This window comes from Pinus tabuliformis, chromosome X (assembly GCF_031772625.1).
Source record: "Pinus tabuliformis cultivar Carrire ecotype Pingquan chromosome X, CPIR1, whole genome shotgun sequence".
In the NCBI taxonomy this organism is placed as follows: domain Eukaryota; kingdom Viridiplantae; phylum Streptophyta; class Pinopsida; order Pinales; family Pinaceae; genus Pinus; species Pinus tabuliformis.
This window is the reverse complement of record NC_142308.1, coordinates 1,528,899,201-1,528,924,179: the sequence shown is the minus strand read 5'-3', so window position 1 is coordinate 1,528,924,179 and position 24,979 is coordinate 1,528,899,201. Positions and strand designations below refer to the sequence as shown.

At 39.5% G+C, this 24,979-nt stretch overlaps 1 protein-coding gene across 4 annotated transcripts in view; it reads left to right on the top strand.

Annotated features, from left to right (window-relative positions):
• SPPA (signal peptide peptidase) overlaps positions 1-24,979 on the top strand; it is a 471,996-nt gene that overhangs the window by 56,177 nt on the left and 390,840 nt on the right. For 3 of the 4 annotated variants that reach the window (XM_089448939.1, XM_089448935.1, XM_089448938.1), the window contains exon 4: positions 9,863-10,000. The exons of the other annotated variant lie outside the window; for it this stretch is intronic. In XM_089448939.1, the coding sequence (XP_089305065.1) occupies positions 9,863-10,000 (138 nt within the window). The remainder of the gene's footprint in view (positions 1-9,862; positions 10,001-24,979) is intronic. 4 annotated transcript variants of the gene reach the window in all.

Genomic DNA, 24,979 nt, shown 5'->3' with positions numbered 1-24,979 from the left:
AGAGTAGCAACAATCAGCTGCTGGAGAGCCAGAGATCGAAACAATGAGTGAGGGGTAGGGACAGTGAGTCCGGAGGAAGTTTCCTAGATCCGGAGAGGTAGCAGCAAGAGGACTGAGTTATTCCTAGTGCGACAGTGCAGAGGATTGTGTAGTTGCTTCAGATTGGCAATTCGATTTGCTGGAGAGAAATTTGTTCTCAGTTCTAGAGGTCAGGCATAGGTCCTAGAGTGCTGAAGAGACGATTGCCTCAACAGAGGTAGCCAAAAAGACTTCATGAGAGACTAGTTGGAGGCTTAGAGTTATACAAACTGTGCAAAGTAGCGTTGAGGCTGACGCAGAGGGTCTAGAAGGGCGAGTTTTATGAAGGCGGGTTGTTCCGGGATTGCTTGTGGAGGAAGGGTAATTCCCTTGAATAATTTTGCCCAGATTTTCTTGCTGTGGATTGCCAATTTCAGGCATCTAGATTGTACTCAAATTTTTTCACTGTTGCATAATAAAATAAAACCCTCATTTGCTGTACCAATTTTCTCGCATTGGGTTTTTCCAAGGACTTTTGTCCAAAAATAACGGCGTTATTTTTATGTGTGTGTGCTAGTATTTTCTCAGTTCCAGCGCTATTTATTTTCCACAGTTTTATTTGTGAAGGTTGTAGTGTGTTTATTTTGATGTTGCCATAGTAATAAACTGAATAATTATTTTATCAGTTAGGAGAAATAATAGTAGTTGCTGTAATAGGATTCCGTTTTGGAATTTTCACATGGTATCAGAGCATGACTAATTAGCCGGGGAGCTCAGTAGCGAAAGAAGGAATTTCGCTATTCAGTATGAACAACAGGCCAAAATTCCTAGAGGTAGCGCAGTCCATTTCCAAGCAGGCCGAGCTGGTTGGGGAAGTTTGATTTTTCAGTGTAAGAGGCAAAAAAAGTTCTAATCACTCAGATCAGTGATTCCAGTAGGTAGAGGGAGTTGCAACAACTCAGTTTTTCACTGAGTAGATTCCTGGTTGGATGTAGAGGGTTTTGTTGTAGGTTGTAGAAGCAGAATCCGCGTCGGGTGGAAGAGAAAAGCACACACAATAGAGGGAAACTTTTCCTCAGGGAACTTTGAGTCTTGAAAGTTCGAATTTCTAGTTGCAGATTGGTAGTAGCAGCTAGCAGAGTCACACATTCTAGAAATGAGTACAAATAGCAGAGCAACAATCCAGCACAGGGAAAGAGAGAGTTTTCTACAATATTAGAGATGGCCACAACAAGACTTAGAGATCATGATAGGTTGGATGGCTCCTCCAACTATGTCATCTGGAAGGCCAGGATGCCCTTCTTGTTGGATGAATACGACCTAAAGCTCTACAAAGACAGTGTTGTGGCAGTTCCCCAGGATGCGGATCACTTGAAGGAATACAAGAAGGAGATGGGTTCGGGACCATATAGTCTCACACATAGCTGGCAAGGATACTGCCAAAGAGATATGGGATGCTCTCACCATGCTATATCAAGGCACTTCTGAGCAGTGGAAGATGTTCCTAGAGGAGAAGCTGAAATGCATCAGGATGCAGAAGGGGGAAGGCATAGATCCCTTCCTCACCAGGATTCAGGAGGTCCGAGATCAACTGTCAGTAGTTGGGGCAGTGCCTCAACCAACAAAGCTAGTGAGATTGGCACTGAACAGTGTCTCTGAGGAGTGGCAAGTTTTTGTCCAAAGTATATTGGGTAGAGACAAGCTACTAGATTGGGACATGATATGGGTCGATTTGCAGCAAGAGGAGTTGAGGTGAGATCTACTAAAGAGCTTCATCAGTGGCAACAGTAGCATGGGACTGAAGGTGGTGAAGGAGGAGGAGAATGCGGCCCTCGCATCAAAGGGTCCCAGTGGGGGGCAGGGGAACAAAGAAGGAAGAAGAAGGACCTATCTAAGGTCAAGTGCTTCAGGTGTGGCGAGTTTGGACACTATAGTAACCAATGTCCTCTCAGAAAGAACGACAAGGAGGAGAAACAGGACTAGGCAGCAGCACATGCTGAGATAGATAGGTTGTCCTCCAGGTTGGAGGAAGACTTCGCTATGATACCTCACATACCTACAGGAGTGAGGTGGGGTGTGTTGCACAATTTTTGTCAAAGTTCCACGGAAGTGGAAGTACCAATTTTTTCAACAGGATTGGATCATCTATCAGCAGTTTATGTGTCATTGTAAACCCATTCTGCAAATTATGTGATGTAAATGATGCTAGTAAGACCATGAATGTATGTAAAAGCACATCGATATTTGGTGTTATTTCATCAGAGGTTGTGTACAACGAGGAACAGTCCAACTACAATATGTTCCCACAGAAGAGCAGGTTGCAGATATACTCACGAAAGCTTTAGGGAGAGCTAAGTTTGTCTATTTTATAAAACAGATGGGTATGGTGGAGAACTTGTTTCAATAGCAGGGATAAGCTATTTTGGATGTTTTCCAGTTGCAGATGTTGCAGTAGCCATATGAGAGGGAGTTGCAGTGCAGATGCAGTGTTGGCAGGATTATGGCAGTGTCAGCAACAACACAAAAGCAACGTATATCAGAGTTGCACAATGGTTGGTGGGTAGCATGGACAGACATCAGCAACGTGACAGGAGATGATGCACAGATAGGGGTTGCTATAGGGTGAGCAGTAGCACTAGAACACATTCCTCGCTAAGAGGGAGTGTTAGTTTTTGTAGCATCGAATGTGTTCTAGCCTTGAAATTTTGTGGAGAGACTAGAATACATGAGATCTCCAAAACCTAGAAATCGTTTCTGGAAATTCCACCTAGAAATGGCTTAATTAGATTATTAACCAATTTTTTAATATTTCCGAAGTCTAAACTTAGGGAATATGGTTAATTAATCAGAATTAATTGAGTCAAGGTGAGAATCTTCTAGAAACTCACATGGATCAATCCAAAGATGATCTTAGCCATTGATTAAGTTTTAATCTTGGTCGTTGGTGCTCCAACAATGGATTATAAGAGGGAGTCGATGTGGTGATGGAGAAATCATCCAGAGCAGATACTTAGTTGCCTAGACCGTTTGATTTTCTTAGAAGCAACAACTCAACAGAGAAGATAGAGCCAGAGGTTGAGTAGTAGGTGGAAGAGGAGGGGAACAACATTCCAGGAGGAAGATTTCCAATTCCCGGGAGAAGCAAAGGATGGAAGGCCGAAATTTCCAGAGGGCTAGTGTAAGCTCTGCGTAGAGGGTGATGCAGGGAGCTCAGCACAGAGGCTAGGGAGGCAGTTTCAGAGGCAAAAAATAACTGTGGGGTGAGAGAAACTTCTCACGATATTTTTTGCTAGTATTTTCCTCATATTAGATTGCCAGCAGGGCATCTAAATTATTGTACTCATATTTGCTATTGAAGATTAATAATAAAACCCTCATTTGCTGCACCGGTTTTCCCAAGTTGTGTTTTTTTGGGGACAATTGTCCAAAAATAACTGTGTCAAATTATTGCGTGTGCTAGAATTTCTCAGTTTTTTGTATTTTTTTTTAATTTTTTTTTTAATTAATTAATTAATTTATTTTTATTTTTATTTAATTTAATTTAATTTTTTATTTTTTATTTATTTTTTATTTTTTTATTTTTATTTTTATTTTTTTATTTTTTTTTCGTAGTATTTTTATGGTGAAAATTGCAGTTGTGATTTTATTCGTTGTTTGGCTTAGCAAATAAACTGCATAATTAAAATTTTCAGTTAAAAGAATAATTTCTAGTAGCTGCAATAGATAAAATTTCACTGTGATACTTCCCATGTGCTACAATTAGGGCTTCTGAAGAGGCCGAGAGTTGCAGGTCTGAAACAAGAGGTTGAAAAAATGAAGGATCGCTGAGATCCAAAAGAAAGCAAGCAGTTTGACTAGTGTTGACTTGGTCAAGAAGAAGTAGGGAAGAAGGGTTTGTGACTTGGTCTTGGAGCAGTTGATAGTTCAAGGGTCTTGGTATTCGTCAATTGAAGTCTCTATAAGAAGAAGAATTCGTTTGGGTTTTTCTCTCAAGTTGGAGAGGTTTTGGCCTTGGCTGATCGCCTATGTTTTGTGTCTCTTGTCTCTTATTGTTTATGCTTTGGTAACTGTTTGATTGAAGAATAACACTATAATAATCTAAGTAAATAGAAGATCCTAATCTAAAGAAGTAAAAAGCATTCACAAGCAGTTATCATTTAAGAGAAATTACCTCATTTCTATGCCCTAGATTTCTCAACACTCCGGAACTAGAGCTCCTCTTAAAAAATCACTATGTTTCCCCTCTGCCGCCTGCTACTCGATCATTGGCTCGATCTCACTACTGAATCATCTGCTACTGGGAAATCGAATTGCCTAGATCACTGAGTATTTACAACAGGTGTGTTCTCCAAGTGCCCATCGACTTCTTATAATCCTCATTTGGAGCACCAATGACTAATATTAAAACTTAATCAAGGGCTAGTATCATCTTGAAGTTGATCCGTGTGAGTTTCTAGACTATTCTCACCTCGACTTAATTAATTATGATTAATTAACCAATTTTCGTAAGTTTAGACTTAAGAAACATTAAAAAATAGGTTAATAATCTAATTAAGTCATCTCTAGGTGCAATTTCTAGAAACGATTTCTCGGTTTTGGAGATCTCATGCATTCTAGCATCTCCACCAAATTTCGTGGCTAGAACACATTTGTTGCTACAAAAACTAACGGCCAACACTTGCCTAGAGGTTGTTAGGTCATCCCTACATGCCCTAGGAAGGTGATGAGAGTCTCCTTGATGATTATGTCATGGTGGGGGAGATGTTAGTTGGTGATTTACCCATGTGCTTGATGATGTACCTTGGAGTGAAGAGCATTGATCGACTCACTTCATCACTTGCTTGATGGAGATGTCCACTCTAGGAGGATGATGTCATGTTGGAGAGCACTTATTCCCACATGTGTGGGAGTTTTCTGATGTATTTCTTATGTTTTAAAGCTATCATAAAGTTGTCTTGTGACTTTTAGGCTTGGTTATATGCCCTAGGCAAAGTTTTAGGGTTTTTCTTGTAAAATTATGAAAACGAACTTGGTTTCCCTCATATAAATAGAGGGAAGTTTATTGTCATTTTCTTCCATTTTGCATGCTGTTTTAGAAAATTAGGGTTTTTATTTGTGCCATTTAAAAAAGTGTAATATCTTTCTTGAAATCTCGATTTATTATGGTATGTAAAATTTGTTTTGGAAGAATCCATCAAAGGAACTTGGTTCAAACTTCATGAATCCTTTGCATTAAATCCCATATAGAGAAGTCACTAGGGTTTCTAAGAGAAGAAATCTAGTCCTCCATTCCCTTCATCCAAGGCCCTCTATCATTAACCTTGCCTTAATTGACTCCATTGCCCACTTTACAAAAGGCATTAGTCTACTTGTGGTGATTATCATAAATTTCTACTTCTTTTTCGTAAATTCTTGGTATCTTGGGTTAGGGTTTGGTTTTAATTTGCATGTTATGGTAATTTTGCATCTATATCTTATTATTCTATTGATAAAATTGCATTTAATAAAGTGAAAAGGAAAAATATAGCATTAATTGCATTTTTATCCCCTAATGAAGATTGATGTCTAGGCCTCGGATGCGGGTGATCAGAGGGAATGATATGTGGCAGAGGATTTGGGCATGCACGTGGGATTCTACCACCGCCACCCTTCCTCTTGTCCTCGTCCTCATTAACTGCATTAACGACGAGCCTGCCAACCGCCCCACTGCATTTATGCAGCACAGTTGCCCATGCTCGCGTTTGTTCTTCACCAATATGGCTTCTACCGGAAGCTTCACGCCTGCTTTGTTGCCTCTGCGCTCTTGCTGCTCCTCGGCTGTCTTAGAGCACAGCTCCAGAACCAACACTGGGCGCAGATGTTCAATTTTCTGTTGCATTGACCTCATTCCGGGCTTTCATGTTACGCAAAGCTCCCATTGCTCTCGGGGATTCTGGTTTCACTCTGACTCTTTCCCTAATCCGTGCGCCCTTTCTCTGTTTCTGAGCTTTGCACTGGTCCGCCCGTTCATTCCCCGCCCTCTGCTTCTTGCTTTGTCTCGCTCAGTCATTCTCAATTGTATCCAATGCCTCGTCTGCGCCAGAGGATGCGGTGTCGTCGCGGCTCGAGTCGTGGCTGTCCTCCCCACCACCCTCCCTCCACCTCTCCGAGCTCCTCGTCTCCTCCCTCGGACTCCTTGTTGGGTTGTTACCTTGAGACAAGAAGTGGTCGTGGCTTCCAAGTTGGTCGCGGGATTTCTCAGCCTGCAAGAGGCATCTCCAGTCTCATCCCCGGTCAGCAGCATACTGCCCAGTTCCATTTCCCCTGTTTGCTCAACATGCCGACTATAACAGCCACCATTACCATTGATTTTAAAGAGGAGCCCCCTGAAATGAGTACCGAGCTTCCGAGAACTAATCTGGCACAAAAGGAGGTTGAAAGGCCTAGCTCTCCCTCCAGAGGTGGTCAGAAAAGGAAAGCGGTCGAGTGCAGCGCCTCGTAGGATCTCAGAGTTGAAGCCGGTTCGGCGACACCAAGTGAAGCTGCTCCAGTGCTATAGATGATAAGCAGGACGAGGACGACACCAAGCAAGGCTGTTCCAGTGCTAAAGATGATATGTAGGACGAGGATGACCCTTACGCCTATGCATGTTGCGTGGTCGAATCTCCCCCCTCCTCTCAAGGTACTTAAATGGCTAATCTCCATTTTTGCATGTTTTTGGATGGACAACAGTCTAGGTTAGTCATTGTTACTCACTCGCTGCCACAACTTGGTTACCTTCAGATTTACAGCTTGTCAAGTCGCCGGTTTCCCCTTTGCGGGCGGCTGTGTTTTTTGACTGGGAACAATTTTGTATGCATAACTTCTCTTAGTTACTGTGGGTTGATAAACTGTTGGAGCTTCATGGCCGGTTTCCCCTATGAGGGCGGCACTCTCTTGTTGAATCGCCTGATACATGTTGATTATGTCTGCTATTTTAGAATGCCCATACCACGGGCCAAAACTTCTGAGGCCCAGGCCTCCATGTAAGCTTTTTGTATACTAATAGATTAAACTTAATCAAAAAAAAAAAAGATTGATGTCTAGGCCTTTTTTGCTGTTTTATGCATATCAAACCATTAAAAACTACAAAAGTTTCCTTTTCCATGGGTTACCCCTTAATATTCTTTGATAATTTATTAAATCTATCCCTTAGAGGCTATTTCTTGGTTGTTATGTGTCTTTGGATGTTGTAAAATTGCATATCATATAAACCCTAGTTTATAACAATGCCATTCTAAGTTCTAGTCCATTGGGGTTGGTGGAAAGTGTGCTTGATTGTTTGTATCTCTTATCATGGCCATCAAGGCCTTGCCAATACTTTCCTTCATAACCATTAGATCTTGGCACCCTTAAGCCCTTATTTTTTGAAGGTTTTGTTGGGTGATATTGTTAGTGAAGCCGTCCTTGTGGGGATAAAATCCACCACTAAATTGCTGGAGTGAGTCTATTGAGGTGACTGGTGGATAATCTCTTGGTTGCCATAAGACCTACATTGCTAAGTTACCAGGATTCGGATCCGGATCCGCTAGTTTTTTGAAAACCCAGGATCTGAAAATGGTAAGGAAACAATAAGTACAAGTGAATATAAAATATTTCATAATTTTTAAAATTTAAATTTATATAAATATAAAAAATAAAAACTAAATTTATATAATTATAAAAATAAAAACATATGCTAATTTTTAAATATATAATTTTTACATACAATAAATAATGATTATAAATAATTCCTAATGTATCATTTATAAATATTAATCAAACATTAATTAAATTTATATAAAAATAAAATACATATGTGAATTTTTAAATATATAACTCCAATATAATACTTTAAAAATAATTATTAAGTTAATCATAATATAATTAATGCATCATTTATAAATATTTAAACACTAATTATTAGTTATAATTATTTATATTAAGCAAATTATTAAACTTATAGTTATTTTAGCAAAGTTACTTTTTAAACTTGAAAAGAAACTTTAAAATTGATTATATAACTTAGTTTTTGAACTTTAAAATATCTTCTAAATAAATATGAGTTCACGTCACACATATTTAAGTTTATAATGCCTTTAATACTATTAAAGTTTACAATATGGTCAACATAGAAATAATAAATTGTTGCCCACGAACTTGCATTAATATTTATAACGTCTTGTATTAAAGTTTAAAATAGGTTCAACATAAAAATAATAAATTTTATGTCGCCCAACAATTCCCTAGTTTATTTCCGCTGACGGATTCATTAATCCATTTCTTACCATTCCATTGACTTGCGTTGAATTTCCAATTTTGGAATTTTGTGCTCACGTATGTTGACAAATTTTTACCCACGAATAGAAGATGGGCGGATCTCTGCGGATCCGGATCCGGATCCCAATCCGTCTCTGATCTGGGGATCCGCAGATCCAGCCATTAGGCCTGACGGATCCGGTAACCTTGTTACATTGCCTAGTGTGCCTTTGCACTAGGCCTGCTAGATTTTGCGGTAATAAAGACTATGAGGTGGATGATCATGTCCATGTACTACATCTTGGTTGAGTTGTCCTAGAACTTTGGAAGAATTGTCTCTCGAGGAGGGCAAGGGACAAAAAAGGGTATTCACCATGGTGACAGATTTTGATCCATTTGATCCAAATCCAAGACAGGGAAACATTTTTGAAATAAATCTCCTGTCAACCCTGTCATATGCTTTCCTGAAGTCGATTTCAAGAAAAAGAGATTTTTTGTTGTGACTCCCCAGCCCATTCTGTGGCCTCACACCAAAATCTTATTATCTAGATTAAACCTGCCTTGAACAAAACATGTTTGCTCCTGTTTGACCACCCAAGTGTCTGTATTTTTCAGCTAAGTTCTATTCCTTTCTCTTGGAAGTTGTGATGTAATGAAACTTTGAATGCCTCCTAAAAGGCTATTTAGATATGGACTTTCATAGGTATTTTAATGAGTTGGATAGTCAAGTTTGTGCTATGATCCTGTTACTTAGGAAGCATATTGGAGATCTGATTGTGGGAATTTAGCATAAAATCTTGTCCTTCTTCCTTTGGTAGGAAGGGGAGACGCTATGATGTCCACTGCTTGTTGATGTACAATGTATTTTTTCTTGTAATATAAGGCTCAGGTTTCTTGTAAAATAAAAATTCAAGCATTTATTTCACTCTATTATGCAATTACTAAGTACTGATCAGTGTCCAATTTCAGTCAGCGATGGTTATGACTGATGGGCAATGCCAAAGATGAGCCAAGTAAAATAAATGGTATTGTATCAACCTATTATTCTTGTTGTGAGCCTCATTGCTTTTTTCTAATATACTGGCCCAATTTTATTACAAAAACAAATTCAAGCATTCATCTGGTCTTGATGATGAATCACACTTGTTTGAAACGCTTCGGCCAAAAATTTCTCTTATGTGATTTCTACCGAAAGATTTTTCTTAAAACAAATTCAAGCATTCATCTTTCCCTCTTTTATAATTGTAATCAGTGAATTGCTGATCGGTGATCACTTTGGCTACGACTGATGTGACATCAAAGATGGGTCAAGTAAAATAAATAATTTTCTATTAACTTATTGTAATTGTGGTGAAGCTCATTGAATTTGTTTATTATACTGGAGATGTTTGCAGCTGTAAAGCCTTCATATTGTATTTATTTTCCTTTTAGAGCATCCTATTCATGAACATGTTATTCATATCAATTATTCTTAAACTTTTAGAGCATCCTATTCATGAACATGTTATTCATATCTGAATGGATTCCTAATTCAAATGTTCTAGTAGGATTTTATTTCAAGGAATTTTCTGATGTGGTTTCTCTACAGGTAAATTTATCGCAGGTTATATCCCAGTTTGTGGTGAGAAGGAGTATTATCTTGCTTGTGCTTGTGGAGAGTTGTATGCCCCACCTGGTGCATACATTAGCTTATATGGTTTGAAGGTTCAAGCAACATTTCTTGGTGGTAGGCTTATATTAATCCAGAAAGCAGGATTTAACCACTCATTTATCTTTGCTGAAAAAACAAAATCTTTGTAGGATCGGATTGTTTTTTTACTTATCCTATATCTCTGTGCTTAATAACTACTAGAATGGAATCTTCAGCTTTCTGCCTCTTTTTTCAATTAAGGTGATCAAAATAGTTTCTATTTGTTGTAGCGAGGAAACCAGTACGTAAGAAGGTAATTTTGTGTAGACTGTATATGTATGTGTAAGTAGTTGTATTATTAAATAAGAACTGAATTGTGATTACAATCCTTCATGGCGGTGTGCCTATGTAGGCATTGACTGGCCACGAAGGTGAGTGGTCACATCTTTTGACCTATGCCCCTTCATAATTAATGGGCCATTAATTAATTAAATTATTTAATTTATTATTAATATTATTATTTAATTAATGTTTTTTATGAATATTTTATTCATAACATTGCCACCCCCTTTAGAGATGCTTTATCTTCAAAGCATAACAAGAAGGGTTTTCTCTAGTTGATCACACTGCTATGGAATGACATCCTTTATTTTGACTTTGTTTGTGCCTTGTGAATTGGTGAAATTCTCATGTTTATTTGCACATTCCTTGAAGCTGGATGCGTTAACACCATATAATTTATAATGTCGTTCTTGCCAGTTAAACTCCATGAATTGTTCTTCAAGATTTGTAGTATAGCTTCCTAATTGTATTAACCATTCCGCGCCTAGCACTATATCCATTTCCTTAAGTGGTAGGGAAAATAAATCTTTTTGTAGCTCTAGTTATTGTATCTTTATTGAAACCTTATGACATTCTCCTATCTCTTCAAAATTTTGCCCTATAGCGATAGTCATGGTCAGGTCCTTGATTGGGCATATAAAAAGATCAAGTTGTTTAGTAAGATAAATGTTTATACAATTGTGAGTACTGCAAGAATCTACAAGTATATTGACATTTTTACCTCTTATGAGCCCTTTAAGCTATAGGGTTTTAGGGTGTAATCTCCTCGTCATGTTTGGTGGTGTAGTAAGCTTAATGTTCTTTCTTTTTGGAGACTGGTTTCTCTTCTTTTGAAGATGTGGTGGGACGTATTTTGTAGTTGCTTGTTTTTCTGGATCTTTTGAAGAATTGCTATCTTCATCGTGATTTTCCTAGTCACTTGAAATTGCAACTAATGGCGGTTCTTCAGGATCTTAATCTTCTTTGTGTGTGACAACGATTTCTTTATTAGGTTCTTTTACTTCAACTTTCTTTCCATCTACTATCTTATAGTAGTGTAAAGATGTGTCTTCACATTTATGTTCTGGCGTCCAGTTTTCTCCACACTTGCGACAAATTTTGTTTTTGACTCATTACTAGAAGTGTCTAATTCCTTCTCAACTTCATAAGTATACAATTTCTTGTTAAGGCGTCTATGTCCTAATGTCCATTTGTCTCCACAATGGGCCTACATTTGTTTGCATCTTTTTGACCGGAGTATTGTTGTTGGTCTTCGTCTTCCTTGAATGATGACATTTTGAACTTATGTTTTGTTCAATAAGCCTTGCCGCTTGTCTAGCTTACTTGATAGTTATATGTTTGTACAATTTCAATTCTGTATGGATATACTCCTTAAGTCCACATTTATACAGTTTAAGTAGTTGTTCATCAGTAAATCTTCTTTGTCTTGTAGCTAATACTTCCCATTTGTGGGTGTATTCACTCACAGATCCTTTTTTCTTAAGATGAACAAATCTTTTGTAGACATCATCTTCTTCTTTGTCATAAAACCTTCTTAGCAAAGCATCCACAAAGTTCTTCCAAAGAAAGGAACGAGCATCACATTTGCTGAACCACCATAGGAGCCAATCATATGCCTCTGCTTCCAAATTGTTGGATATGGTCATGATTTTTTCTCGTTCGCCTATTGGCGGGTTTGATTCAAAAATGGCTTCCATTTTATTAACCCAAACAATAGCCCCTTTATGTTCTTTACCGTTGTATTTTGGAAGATCCTTTTTAATCCGTTGATAGCCCTTTTCTGGAAATTTAGTGTAATACTAGCTACCTGAAAAACATATCTCAGGTGGATCAGTGGGTTCATGCACAATCCTACTTTGCGGCCTGGATTCTGGTCCTTGAATAGTTTGGACTATTAGCATGTCCACTTTCTCCATTAATTGATTAAGTCGTTCGTTATGGTCGTCAAGTCTTTTGGTGGTTTCCTCAAACTTCTTGTCTCTTTGTAATATTTTTTCCATCATTAATGTTAACTTCTTTTGGCCCTCGTTAAATTTTGTTTGTGTTTTTTCTAAATTGCCAAGACGATATTGCACACCATTTATGTCGTCTCTACAACGACTAATATCGGATTATAATTCTTCGTTATTCACCATTTTGCCTTTTTTGTTGACGGAACCCACTTTCTTCCTCTTTTTGCTTTTATTTAAACTAACTTTTCTTTTATTTAACTAAATATTTTTCTTTTTAAAACTCTCTCTCTCTCTCTCTCTCTATATATATATATATATATATATATATATATTTTAAACACTGTTTTACAAACCGGCCGTTTCGAAACCGACTCGGTCGAGTCGAACCGTTTCAATAGCCTGAGGACTGACCCGGCCAAGTAACCGGTCCGGTTGACCGAGTCACACATGACTCGGTCAACCCGGCCGGGTCCGATATGACTCGGCCGAGTCACAAGGGGACGGCTGGGCAGCGTAAAAACATAAAAAAAAACTCATTTTTTTGGTATTTTTTCAAATGTTTAATGCAGTTTATGGATTCCAAAGTGTTATAGTAATTTGCTAAATGTTTTTGGGGTCCATTTCCCCCTCCCAAACCCTATTTAAGACACCCAAATGTTCTCATTCACTCACAACAGTCTTATGCATTTGAGTGAGAGTCTTCTTTGAGAATTAGTGAGCAGTTCTTGAGCTTGTTTTGGAGCAGCAGTGAGGAGTCTTGGAGGAGCATTGTAGCTGGAGTGAGAAGCTTCTTGGGCAGCCATTTGGAGCAGCATTGAGGAGCTGATTCTTGGAGCAAGCTTGAGGAGGAAGTTTGTGCCTGGAGGTATTTTTTTCCACCTCTATAAATCTGTTTTTGCTTAGTAAATTTTAGGTGCATATCAAGAAAGCTTAGAGAGTGTTTTTTGTCAAATAAATGAACATTGAATCATTTTTTTTTTTTTCATTTTCAGATTGTTTTCCTAGTCAACAAATGGCACCTAAAGCAAAAGATCCTGCTTGGGAATATGTTGAAATGGTTGATAGTCAAATGCATTGCAAATTTTGCCATAGGAAAATTAAGGAAGGTCTTGGGGGCATTAATAGGCTGAAACAACACTTGGCAGGGATTAGAGGCCAAATTACCCCATGTACCTCACCAGAAATTGGGGAGATTAGAAAGAATTTGTTGGCCAGCTTTGAGAAATTTAAAGAAGATAAGGCTAGGCAAAAAGAGATACAGGCTGAAATTGGGAGGAAGAGGGAGATACAAAAAATGATGGCTACCAACCCCCACTATGATTTTGAGGGTTCTTCCTCTATCCCTCAAACTGAGGCATCCAACCCTTTCCGTTATGTTCCTCCCTCTTTTGGTTCTGTTCAAGATAAGGGAAAGGGTAGAATGAATTTGAAAAAGGGTGATGTGACTATCAAAAGTTATTTCACTCCCTCCTCTCCATCAGATGCACATGGTCCTGAAGTTAGTAAAGGTCAAATTCAGCCCACTTTAGATGACCATTGGAAGAAAGAATTGAGGGAGACTGCTTGTGACTACATAGCTAGATGGTGGTATGATGCTGATATCCCCTTTAATGCTGCTCGTTCACCATATTATGAGCCTATGTTTGATGCCATACATGCTGCTGGAAAAGGCTTCAAAGGCCCTACTATGCATGAGCTAAGGGGGTTTCGTTTGCAGAAAGAAATTCAATCCATTAATGAGTATTTGCAAGAGTTCAGGGATTCATGGGCAAGAACAGGGTGTACCATCATGTCAGATGGATGGACTGATCAAAGAAACCGTACCATCATAAACTTTCTTGTCTTCTGCCCACAGGGAACCATGTTTTTAAAATCAGTTGATGCATCTGATAAGGTAAAAGATGGCGACTTGTTGTTTCAGCTATTGGATCAGGTTGTTCAGGAGGTGGGGGTGGCTAATGTTGTTCAAATCATCACAGATAATGCCTCTAACTATGTTCTTGCTGGTAAACTGTTAGAGGAAAAACACAAGACCATCTTTTGGACCCCATGCGCTGCACATTGCATAGACCTCATGCTTGAGGATATTGGAAAATTAGATTGGGTCAAAAACACTGTAGATCATGCCAAAAGCATAACAAAATTTATCTACAATCATACACTGGTTTTGAGTCTCATGAGGAAACACACTGGAGGCAAGGATATTATTAGGCCTGCCATCACTAGATTTGCTACACATTTTTTGACATTGCAATCTATGCTTTCCCAACATAGAAACTTGCAAAAGATGTTTTCCAGTGATGAATGGAATCAAAACAATTGGTCTAACAAACCAGAAGGCAAAGAATTGAAAAGGAAAGTCCATGAAGAAACTTTTTGGAGAAAGGCAGCAGAGATTGTGAAGCTTGCTGAGCCACTAGTTAAGGTGTTGTGGTTGGTGGATGGGGAAAGGTTGGCTATGGGCTTCATTTATGAGGCTATGGATCAAGCAAAGGAGCAAATAAAGACAGCATACAAGGATAGAGTGGCAAAGTATGGGCCCATTTGGGCAATCATTGATGAAAGATGGAACAATCAACTCCATCGCCCTATACATGCAGCTGGGTATTTTTTGAACCCACGGTATCATTATAAAGCTAAGGAGTCAGGAGCTTTGAGGGGGGAGGTCAGAGATGGACTGGTTGATTGCATTGAACGCATGATCCCATCGGAGTCTGATCAGCTGGAGATACATCGACAGGTCACATCCTTCAGCAATGCAACAAGTACCTTTGGGAAGAACCTAGCAAAGATTGCAAGAGAAGCAGATGAGCCAGGTAAACAAAAATTTCAATTTTCAATTTCTTAATGGTTTTACTTTTTTTATTAAAGTTTGTTAAATCATTTATAATTTGAAAGTTAGATATAATTTGTAATTTTGTTGAGCTTCAGCCTTCATCTAACTCATAATTCATTACACTCCTATGTTTTTTGCAGCACAATGGTGGGAGGCCTTTGGTGGCCAGTGCCCTGAATTGCAAAGGTTTGCAATTCGTATTTTGAGTCAAACTTGCAGTGCATCTGGGTGTGAGCGCAATTGGTCTGTCTTTGAGAGGATTCACACAAAGAAGAGAAACCGTTTGGATCAAAAACGGTTGAATGATCTAGTTTTTGTCCAATACAACCTTCGGCTCAGACGAAACCAATTGCTGAACAAAAGACCTGATTCAGATCCCATTGTGTTGGAAGACATTGATCCAACATTAGATTGGGTAGTGGAGAGTCGTCCACCAGAGTTTGATCCTGATGAGGATCTTGATGTAGATATAGATATGGAGACATCAGTTGAACTTGAACATGTTGTTCAACTTCAGCCTGTTCAGTTGAATGCAGATCCCAATCCACCAGCCTCAGTCTCACAGCCAGCAAGGACTCCAGTTGTAGGTGCTTCCTCTGCTCAGCCACGACAGAAGCGTAGCCGCATATCTACTCTATCTCAGCTTGCATCTGCTGCACAGCTTGCTAGTGGTACTGGCACCACTTCTACAGTTGCAGTTGGAGACGATGATGATGAGGAGGAGCCATGGGGCCCCTTGTCTGACTCTGATGATGATGATCCAGAGATTGGTCGAGATGATCTTGGCTCCTCTGGCAGTAGCTACTAGCCAGTGGCCCAGTAGTACTAGTATTGCAGTCTGGTCACCATCACAGTTTACTTTTGTTGTAGAGGCCATTTCTAGCCTCCTTGGTTATTTGTATTTTGTTTTGAGTCTTTGATCATGTATGACAGTTGACTATGTATTGCCATTGGGTACCATTTTGATATAGTGGATTGGTTCATGAGGCTACTTTGATCATATGTTGTCTTCCATCTATATTATAATGCTGTGTGTTTGGAAACATGAATGAAAATCTTTAAAATTATGTTTAAAATATTTAAAATTATGTTTTTTAATAAAAAAATAAATATTTAATGTATTTTTTACAACGACCGAGTCATTGAAATCGAGTCGGCCGAGTCATTACCGTTTCGGAGTCAGAGTCGGAGTCGATCCTCGGCCGAGTCGGAGTTTTAAAACATTGATTTTAAATGAAGTAATTATAATTTTATAATATAATTAAATTATTAATTATATAACAATTATAACTATGATAGAATTATAATTATTTATAATTTATATAATTTTATTATTCTTATAACCGATTATATGTTAATCACTTTTGTAGTATTCGACTGATGTATTGGATTGAGCCATGAACGCGACTTTTGGAGAAGGGATGGTTGACCGTGATAATGCGTTGGAAGAATTGGACGGACAACAGACAATCGACATCGAGAATGGGTTAGTGAGTGTAGTGCTGTTTTAATCAATTCTAATTGACTGTGGCTGCAACATTTAATTGTCAACCTAGGGTAGGTCTTACTATTTCAATGGAGTTCGCACTGTTTGTGCTGATACACTACAGCCAAGAATGAAAAATGGAAAGAACAGTAAAAGATGTCGCTGAATCAAATTGCAAAACTTAAATCATTCATGTAGAAATAAAAACACTCCACAGAATTGAAATCACACTTCTCAACTACCAGAGTAAGGGCGCGCCACACAGTAACTAATAACTACACCAACTGGTCACTATCATTCTGTTAATCAAACCAGTGTAACAACACAATATAATCTAGAATAGAAGTGAATGTAATTCACAATTTGTACAACAACAACAGAAAACCATATGACAATAAACGAAGCAATAATGTACACTACATCTACTACTGCAGTCCCTGCTAAAGAGGAGGGCCCTTCCTCCCTAGCAGGGGCGCAGGAACAACACGAGATTAATTAACGAATCAGATGAAGAGCAGTAACAACATCACTGTAATGATTTAATATTAAAAATAATTCAAAGTTATAGAAGCATAGTAACAATGCTTTTCTATATGCCGTCCTTGTACATAGGAAATCTAGTTTCTTTTATGATTATTACATACACGAAATTAGGAATAGATCAGTCATGAGAATCTCATGATTCTCAAGCTGATAAAAAATAAAAGTAGTTACAACCTATTTCTAAATAGAAAGACTTCTCAAATATATTGGTTAGGATTGCAACCACTTAGGTTTGTTGCTTCTAAAATGAACAACTCCTAATGCCCGACAACTGTTATGTGGAATAATACCCACAACTTGCCAACTCCGGTGCAGCAACATCCTGTGAGTGAATAGCGGTTCGGGATGTAACGACAATCACTGGCGACAACACCCTTGGTGTAACATCGGTCCTCTGTATCAGTGCATAGTGTAACAACTTGTAACAATATGCGGTGTGTAAAAACGAACTGTTCTACCCTGCTCTGAAATTGATCAGCGCTGCCAGTTTACTTCATAGTCTTGTTCCCGCGAGCAACACCTGAAAAGGAGAACTTCCAAAACACTCCTCCAATACTCACCGTAGTTAGCCAGAAAAATGAATAAAGTATCGTATTATTCAGTAAAATATGGCAAAATAACATAATAGTGAAATAGGTTGTAAAAGTGAGAAAAAGGGTGAATTAATCATGTAAGGTTTTATGGGCTTGGAGGATAAGAGGATCGAAACTGGGGAAAGAAGGTGCAGGAAATAGGTCAAAAGTCACACCCAACATCTCCCCCCAACTAAAGCAACTGCATGCCCCCATGCAGAATCGCAGCTTCTCCTGCTATACCCCCGATGCAAGTCTGTAAAATTGTAAGCACCAGCAGTGTCTTCACCTGGAGCTTTGTACCCTTGAATGGCCATCAACTGACGTGGCCAAGATTCTTCTTCATAATCACATAGGTGGTAGTCCGACTGATACTCTTCTACTGGTAACCAAATAAGAGGAAATTTAAATCTGAGCCTGATCCAGAACGCCCCCAATGTCTGCACGATCCGAGCATACTCAGGCACCTGTGTAACAACAACCACAAAATTTTTGTATTCAAAAGGATCCCCTTCTTGCAACTCAGTGCTACACGCTTCAGTTCGTTTAAGACACCCTGCTAGCACTCGACTTTTCATCTGTGCATGCAAATTGAGGCAAATCCTCACAATCCTTTTCCTATAGATGGTTGACTGTTCCCTGATCTCTGGAGTGCTCAGGAACAACTTAAACTCACGCCTGAGTTCATAAACCATCCCTGGTTCTGCTCTGACCCATAATGTTGTCCTTTCTTCATTAATTTCTACTGATTTCATGGCCAGATGCCATTCAATCTGGTTCCTCATAAACGAAAGAAAGGCCCACAACTACAAATCTCCCATATAGGAGAAGACACTTGCTACTGTTTTCGTGTCGACATACTCACACATGATGTTCTGCAAAAATAGCTCTCAAAGCAAGCTGTTTTCATCAAAATCGCAAGTGCGAAAAATCTCAAGAAAAGTTCGGGTAGAAGAACCCAAATAAGACCTATTCTCAAAAACTGCTTTCAACTGAAATAAATAATATCGTTCCCAAAGGAACACTGGTGGGGACGATCGCCTGCATGCTAGCAGGTTTAGGGAAAGATCATAGAGCTTTGTCTTGTCATTCGTCAAATCCGAGACCCGCCGCTGTAACAGGTACAATTGTTCGTCCTTTTTCTTCATGGCTTCCTTGTGCCTCCGTGCTTCCCATTCTCTCTCCCATTCTTCCTTTAACCACTTTTCCCTAAGGGAATCCATCATCCTTTTGTGTGCCTTGAGCGAGATCACCCCCTCTTGTAGAGAGAGTGCCTGTTGCTTCCATTTTTGTAGCTCTGGTAACAACAACATCTTTTTTGAACACAATCCTTCGTCAAGACCCGATGTTCTCCCACATGCAATGTCAATTGAGGGTGTAACAACCTCCCAAGGGTGAAATTGCTCCATTTCCACTGCTGATTCTTGTGTAACAAGAACGTCATCAATGGGTTTTTGTGTTATAGTTTCCTTTTCTCCCTGATCAACTTCCATTCCCACTGCTAGTTCTTGTGTAACAACAGTGTCATCCACAGGTTTTTGTATATCATTTTTCCCTAGGTAGGCTTTTGTCTCCATTGTTGGTTCTTCTGTAGCAGCAGTGTTAACCACAGGCTCATGGGTGTCAGCTTCTTCTTCCTTTCCTTGGTTGACTTTTGTCTCCGTTGATGGTTCTTGTGTAACAACAGTGTCATCCACAGGTTTTTGTATATCATTTTTCCTTAGGTAGGCTTTTGTCTCCACTGCTGGTTCTTATGTAGCAGTAGTGTCAACCACAGGCTCATGGATGTCAACTTCTTCTTCTTTTCCTTGGCTGACTTCTGTCTCCACTGCTGGTTCTTATGTAACAACAATGTCAACGAAGGGCTCCTGTGTATTCGTTACCAAATTACTTTCTGTGGACTGCACCGTCTCAGTTGCTGGTTCTTGTGTAACAACAACGTCCTCAACGGGTTTTTGTGTGTTAGCCTCCCAGGTTTCGGTTTTTGTTTCCCTTGAGATGGTGTTTGTTGTACAGACTCTAAACCCAGTTGTCACTAGCTTCTCGGCATAGGCCGTGCACACAACACCCATGACATCTCCCTTCTCGGCCCTGTCAACGGCCTCGGCGAAAGTATCTAACCCTAGGGCTCTTGTGTCTGCCTTCCCCTCTGCTAGTTGTTCCCTTAGCTCTCTATTCTCTTTTTCTAATTTTTCAATTTTTAACAACAAGGATTAAGTTTCGCTCTTACCAGGCGAGGAAGGTTCCTCCAGCTGAGCCTGCTCCTTGTCCTTCTGCTCTATTGCCTCTTCGTTCTTCTTTGACATGGATGGGGACTCTGGGTGCCCGCTAACCCTTATTCTCTGTTTTGGCCGCCTATCACCAATTGGTTTGTTGATTGGCCTCTTACCAACCCTTACTTCCGAAGGTTGGGGTTGCTCCTTTGTCGCTACTGGAGCTTCCTCAGACATCCCAATTTGTCTCTTGCGGGTAGTTCTGGCCTTTTTCCTCATGAATTCCTCCCAACTCCTGCCTTGGCGGCTTAGGGCGTCCAACACAATGAGCTTGATGAGGCCATGGTTGGTGATGCATGTTTCTGGATGTGCAATTGTTTTCATGGCCGCGGCCATATGCTTGATGTTTCCCAGCAAGAAGTAGGGAAGATTTATCAGCTGTCGATGCCGAAGGTGGTTTAGCAATGGAAAGTGGTAATTGAACACAATTGTTGCCCTTCCCTCGTAGGTGATGTACTTGATGAGGTAAAGGGAAACATCAGCCCATGGCTGGGGAAGTGACAACTTGCCAATCCCCCTCCCTTTCTTCACCAGCTGCTCCTCTTGGAGGAAATCCCCCTTCAAAGAGGGGTCATTAACTTTCCTGTTAAACCACCTCTTTCCTTCCACTGGTAATGCTGTCACTCGGCCAATCACTTCCTCTGTAACATCCAGCTTCAACCCCCTAACCTCCATTAGATTTCTCTCTAAATTCTTCGCAAATTCCATGGCGACTCCCCCCTCTGATCGCTCCAACCTTTAGAAGGACTCAAACCAGCCTGCGTCCTTAAAAATTTGGCATGCTTCGGGGCAATTCTCCAAAGCCTCTGTCGACCCTGGTTCATGCCGAATTTCGGCTCCTCGATCGCTACACAAATTCAGTGTTGTTTTCCTTCCTTTAGAAGTTCCGGAGCAGTCGGCACACTACTTAGCTGTCACAACCTGCAACTGTTCTTTTTCACTTCTTTGAGCACTCTGAATGGGGATGCAATGCTCCAACAGGGCTAAATGGTAAGGTGGCGTAGGTGAGAATTTCAAGTTAAGATTTACAATCATGGTTTGTACTGCACAGTAATGTTGCCTTATTAATGCTAGGTTATGGGAGGTCTAGTCGAAAGTACACTTCCCTTTTTTGGTATGATCTATCATTAAGTGATAATGATTACCAGATCACCATTCTTTAATTGCTATTAATTTTAAATAATCACAGGTCATGCAAAGGTCATGTCCTAATATGATTCGCTTCTCCCCGGCTTAAATGTGATAGCCTACTTCGGCCGTCAAAAGGGAAAACATGTTAAGTTGCCATAATTACCGAATAAAAGTGGATAACGATACTACCTTTGTATGACGTACCTGGGTGACGTGGGGCGAAGTTGTTGGTGACGAGACATGTAACTCCAGTGACGAGAACCACGATGATGCCTGTTGTCTGTTGCAATAAATATCTTATTCAGATTATTTCTAGAAGTCGTCGGCTGTTACAAGTGTAACATCGAAGACGACTATTATGTATTATTAATTTTTACAAAAACATAGAGAAAAAGGTCGTGTAACAACATTATCGTAAAGTATACTTTGAAATAACAAATGCTATTACAAAATGTGTAATAGCCGCCACAAAGTGGTTTTCAACTGCTACAAAAATTTGTCTGTTTGCGCCCAGAAAAGGTTTTCACAGCCAGATTGTTTTATTATGTTTTTTTTTAAGTTTGAAGGTGTAACAACTGCCAACAGTGGTTGATTTTCTGCTGTTACACTTATTGGAAAAATTAGAATTTTTGCAGCACAGGGGGGCTTTTCCCCGTTCCTGTAATTTGAAGATCCGAATTTGTGACATTATTGACAAATGAATCCCTTGAAGCAGGTTTGTGATATAACTGAAGACGGTGCCCATTTGCTAGTAATGGTGTCCTCGCACTGTCAATGGTCACCAAATTTATAGTCCCATTGTCAAACACTGCATCTACCTCATAGGGACCTAGCCATTTGGTGCAGAGCTTACCCTTGAAGTCTTTGAATCTTGAGTCATATAAGAGAGCCCAATCTCCTTTTTGGAACTTCTTCTTCTTGATGAATCTGTCATGCCACTTAGCTCTCTGCTGCTGGATAATCTCTGTTTGTTGGATAGTAGCTAACCATTTCTCCTCCAATTCATTGAGTTGGTTCAATCTCTGCTTTTGTGCTGTAGCCAGATCCAAATTTACCTGCAATGCTGTTCTCAGTGTCTTGATTTCAAACTCAATAGGGAATAACGGATTTTTGCCATACACAAGTTCATACGGTGATAATCCCATGGTATTTCTAATTTCTCCATGTAGTCATGTATGCCCACAACACTTTTGGAAGTTTTTCGGCACAATTCCTTTGGCGACTGGCCACAATCTTGGTAAGGATCCCCTCAATGACTTTGTTAGTGCTTTCCACTTGGCCATTTGCTTGTGGATGATAAGTTGTTGGGATTCTATGATGGATTTTACATTTTTCAACCAACTTTTGGATCATATGGGATGTAAACTGGGGCCCTCCATCTGTGACTATCTCCCTGGGTATACCAAATCAGACAAAGATGTTTTCAAATAGAAAGTCTGAAACATCCTGCTCCGTGGCTCTGGTTAGTGCCTTTGCCTCCGCCCATTTTGTGACATAGTCAGTGTGGACCAAAATGTAAGATTTCTGTCTAGATGAAGGATTAATTGGTCCCACAAAATCTAGGGCCCATTTCTTAAAAGGTTCTAAGATGATTTGGGGTTGTAACAACATCTCATCTGATTGCAGTGGTTGGCCCATCCTTTGGCAACTATCACATCCCTTCACAAACTTCTTGGCATCCTGAAATATTGTTGGCCAATAATACCCTGTTGAAAGGACTTTGTACCCTATCCGCTTGTCTGCGAAGTGCCCTCCACAAGGTTCCTTGTGACAAGATTTAAGGATGTCAAAGATCTCATCTTCTCTAACACAACGTTTGATCTGGAAATCTAGTCCAGTGTGATAGAGATTCCCATCTATCCAGGTATAGGTAGCACTTTGCTGTATAATCTTTCTTTTCTCCTTGGAGGACAAATACTGTGGAAACTTCCCTGCAGCAAGATAATTGGCTATATCTGCATACCAAGGTGAGTAAGTAGAAATAGCAAAGAGATATTCATCAAGGAAAGAATCCTCAGTAGGAATGCAATTGCCATCAATAGTTAACCTAGAAACGAAATCAGCTACTACATTATCTTTTCCAGGTTTATCGACAATTGTGATGTCAAATTCTTGTAACAACAATACCAGCGTGTAATTGTACCATTGGTAATTGGCTTATTCATTAAAAAACAAATGGCAGAGTGGTCAATGTGTACAAATACTTGATACTTGGTGATATAATGTCGGAATTTATTGATGGCGTGCATGACTGCTAAGAATTCCTTGTTAGTCACTGTATAGTTGAGCTTGGCTCGAGTTAGATTTTTGCTTATGTAGTAAATAACATAAGGTTTCCTATCCTCCAGTTGGCCCAAAACAAAACCTACAACAATATCAGATGCATCTATAGCTATGTGAAATGACAGTTCCCAATTAGGTCCTCGTAAGATCGAAGCTGCTGATACACAACATTTCAGCTTCAAAAAGGCCTGCTCACACTTTCCTGTCCACAAAAAGTCAACATCCTTCATGAGAAAAGAGAATAATGGCGATGCAATTTTTGAAATTTTTTTCTATAAACCTCCTATAATACCCTGCATGCCCCAAGAAACTACGTACCTATTTTTGCATCTTGGGGGTTGGAATTTTCAGAATTACCTCTATTTTTGCAGGGTCTACCTTGATCCCATCAGCAGAAATGTAGTGTCCTAGCACGATCCCTTCAGTCATCATCATGTGACATTTTTTAGTGCTCAAAGCAACATTAGTCTGTACACAACGTTCCAACACTTTTTCCAGATTAGCTAATGTTGTTTCAAAAGCATCTCCATAAGGTGTAAAATCGTCCATGAAGATTTCAATATAGTCATTCAACAAATCAGAAAAAATTCCCAGTGTTACCTTTTGAAAGGTTGTTGGCGCATTGTAGAATCCAAAAGGGAGTACTCTGTATGCGAAAGTTACCCAAGGGCAAGTAAAGGTTGTTTTATCTTGATTTTCCGGGGAAATCTGTATTTGATTGTAGCCACTAAACCTGTCTAAAAATGAATAGTTTTTTTTTCCAGAAAGGGTATCAAGGACCTGATCTATAAATGGTAAAGGAAAATGGTCCTTTTGAGTGGCCTTATTGAGTTCTCTGTAATCCACACAGACTCTCCACTTGCCATTCTTCTTAGGAACAATGACAAGCGGAGACACCCACTAACTGTCAGATATCGGATAAATAAAATTAGCACTCAAGAGTTTTTGTAATTCTTCCTTCACCACCTCCTTTAGTGCAGGGTTCATGTGGCACTGTGGTTGTCTGATTGGTTTGCAGCCATCCTTCAAATAAATACGGTGAGTGCACAGGTTAGGGTGGATCCCTTTCATATCCGTATAGTCCCATGCAAATGCCTTTTTGTATTTCTGTAACAATTGTAACAGTAGTTGGTTTTGTTCAGTAGTCAGGTTGGGGTTAATGTTCAAAAACTTTCCTAGTTTTGCTTCAATTGGATTGTTGTCAATATTCGGAGTGGTTCTCATTTGTTCAAAATCTATATCTTCTACCTCTTCTTCCTCATTCGAATTTTTAATGGAGGCGACAACAAGCGGGTTATTAGTAAAACCATTAATGATATCATCTTATGTCTCATTGTTGAAATACTGGGCTTTCCCTAGAGTGAGGAGTGGTAGCGAAAGATCTGATTCGGGCTCAAACTCATCCCACCAAGGGTTGTATAAATCCACATTATGTTTTGGGGGGTAAAGATTAAGGTTCTTTGTTGCCTGGCCATCCGAGATCACCATAGATCCATATTTGCAACCTATAAATGCATCTGTAGTGGCCAGCCAAGGTCTCCCTAAGATTAGAGGATGTCCCCCCAAATTGGATTTGGGCTGTAAGATAAGAAAGTCAGTCGGATATCTCCAGGAAGCTATTGTAATTACTATATCCTCTAACACCCCCTCGGGTTTA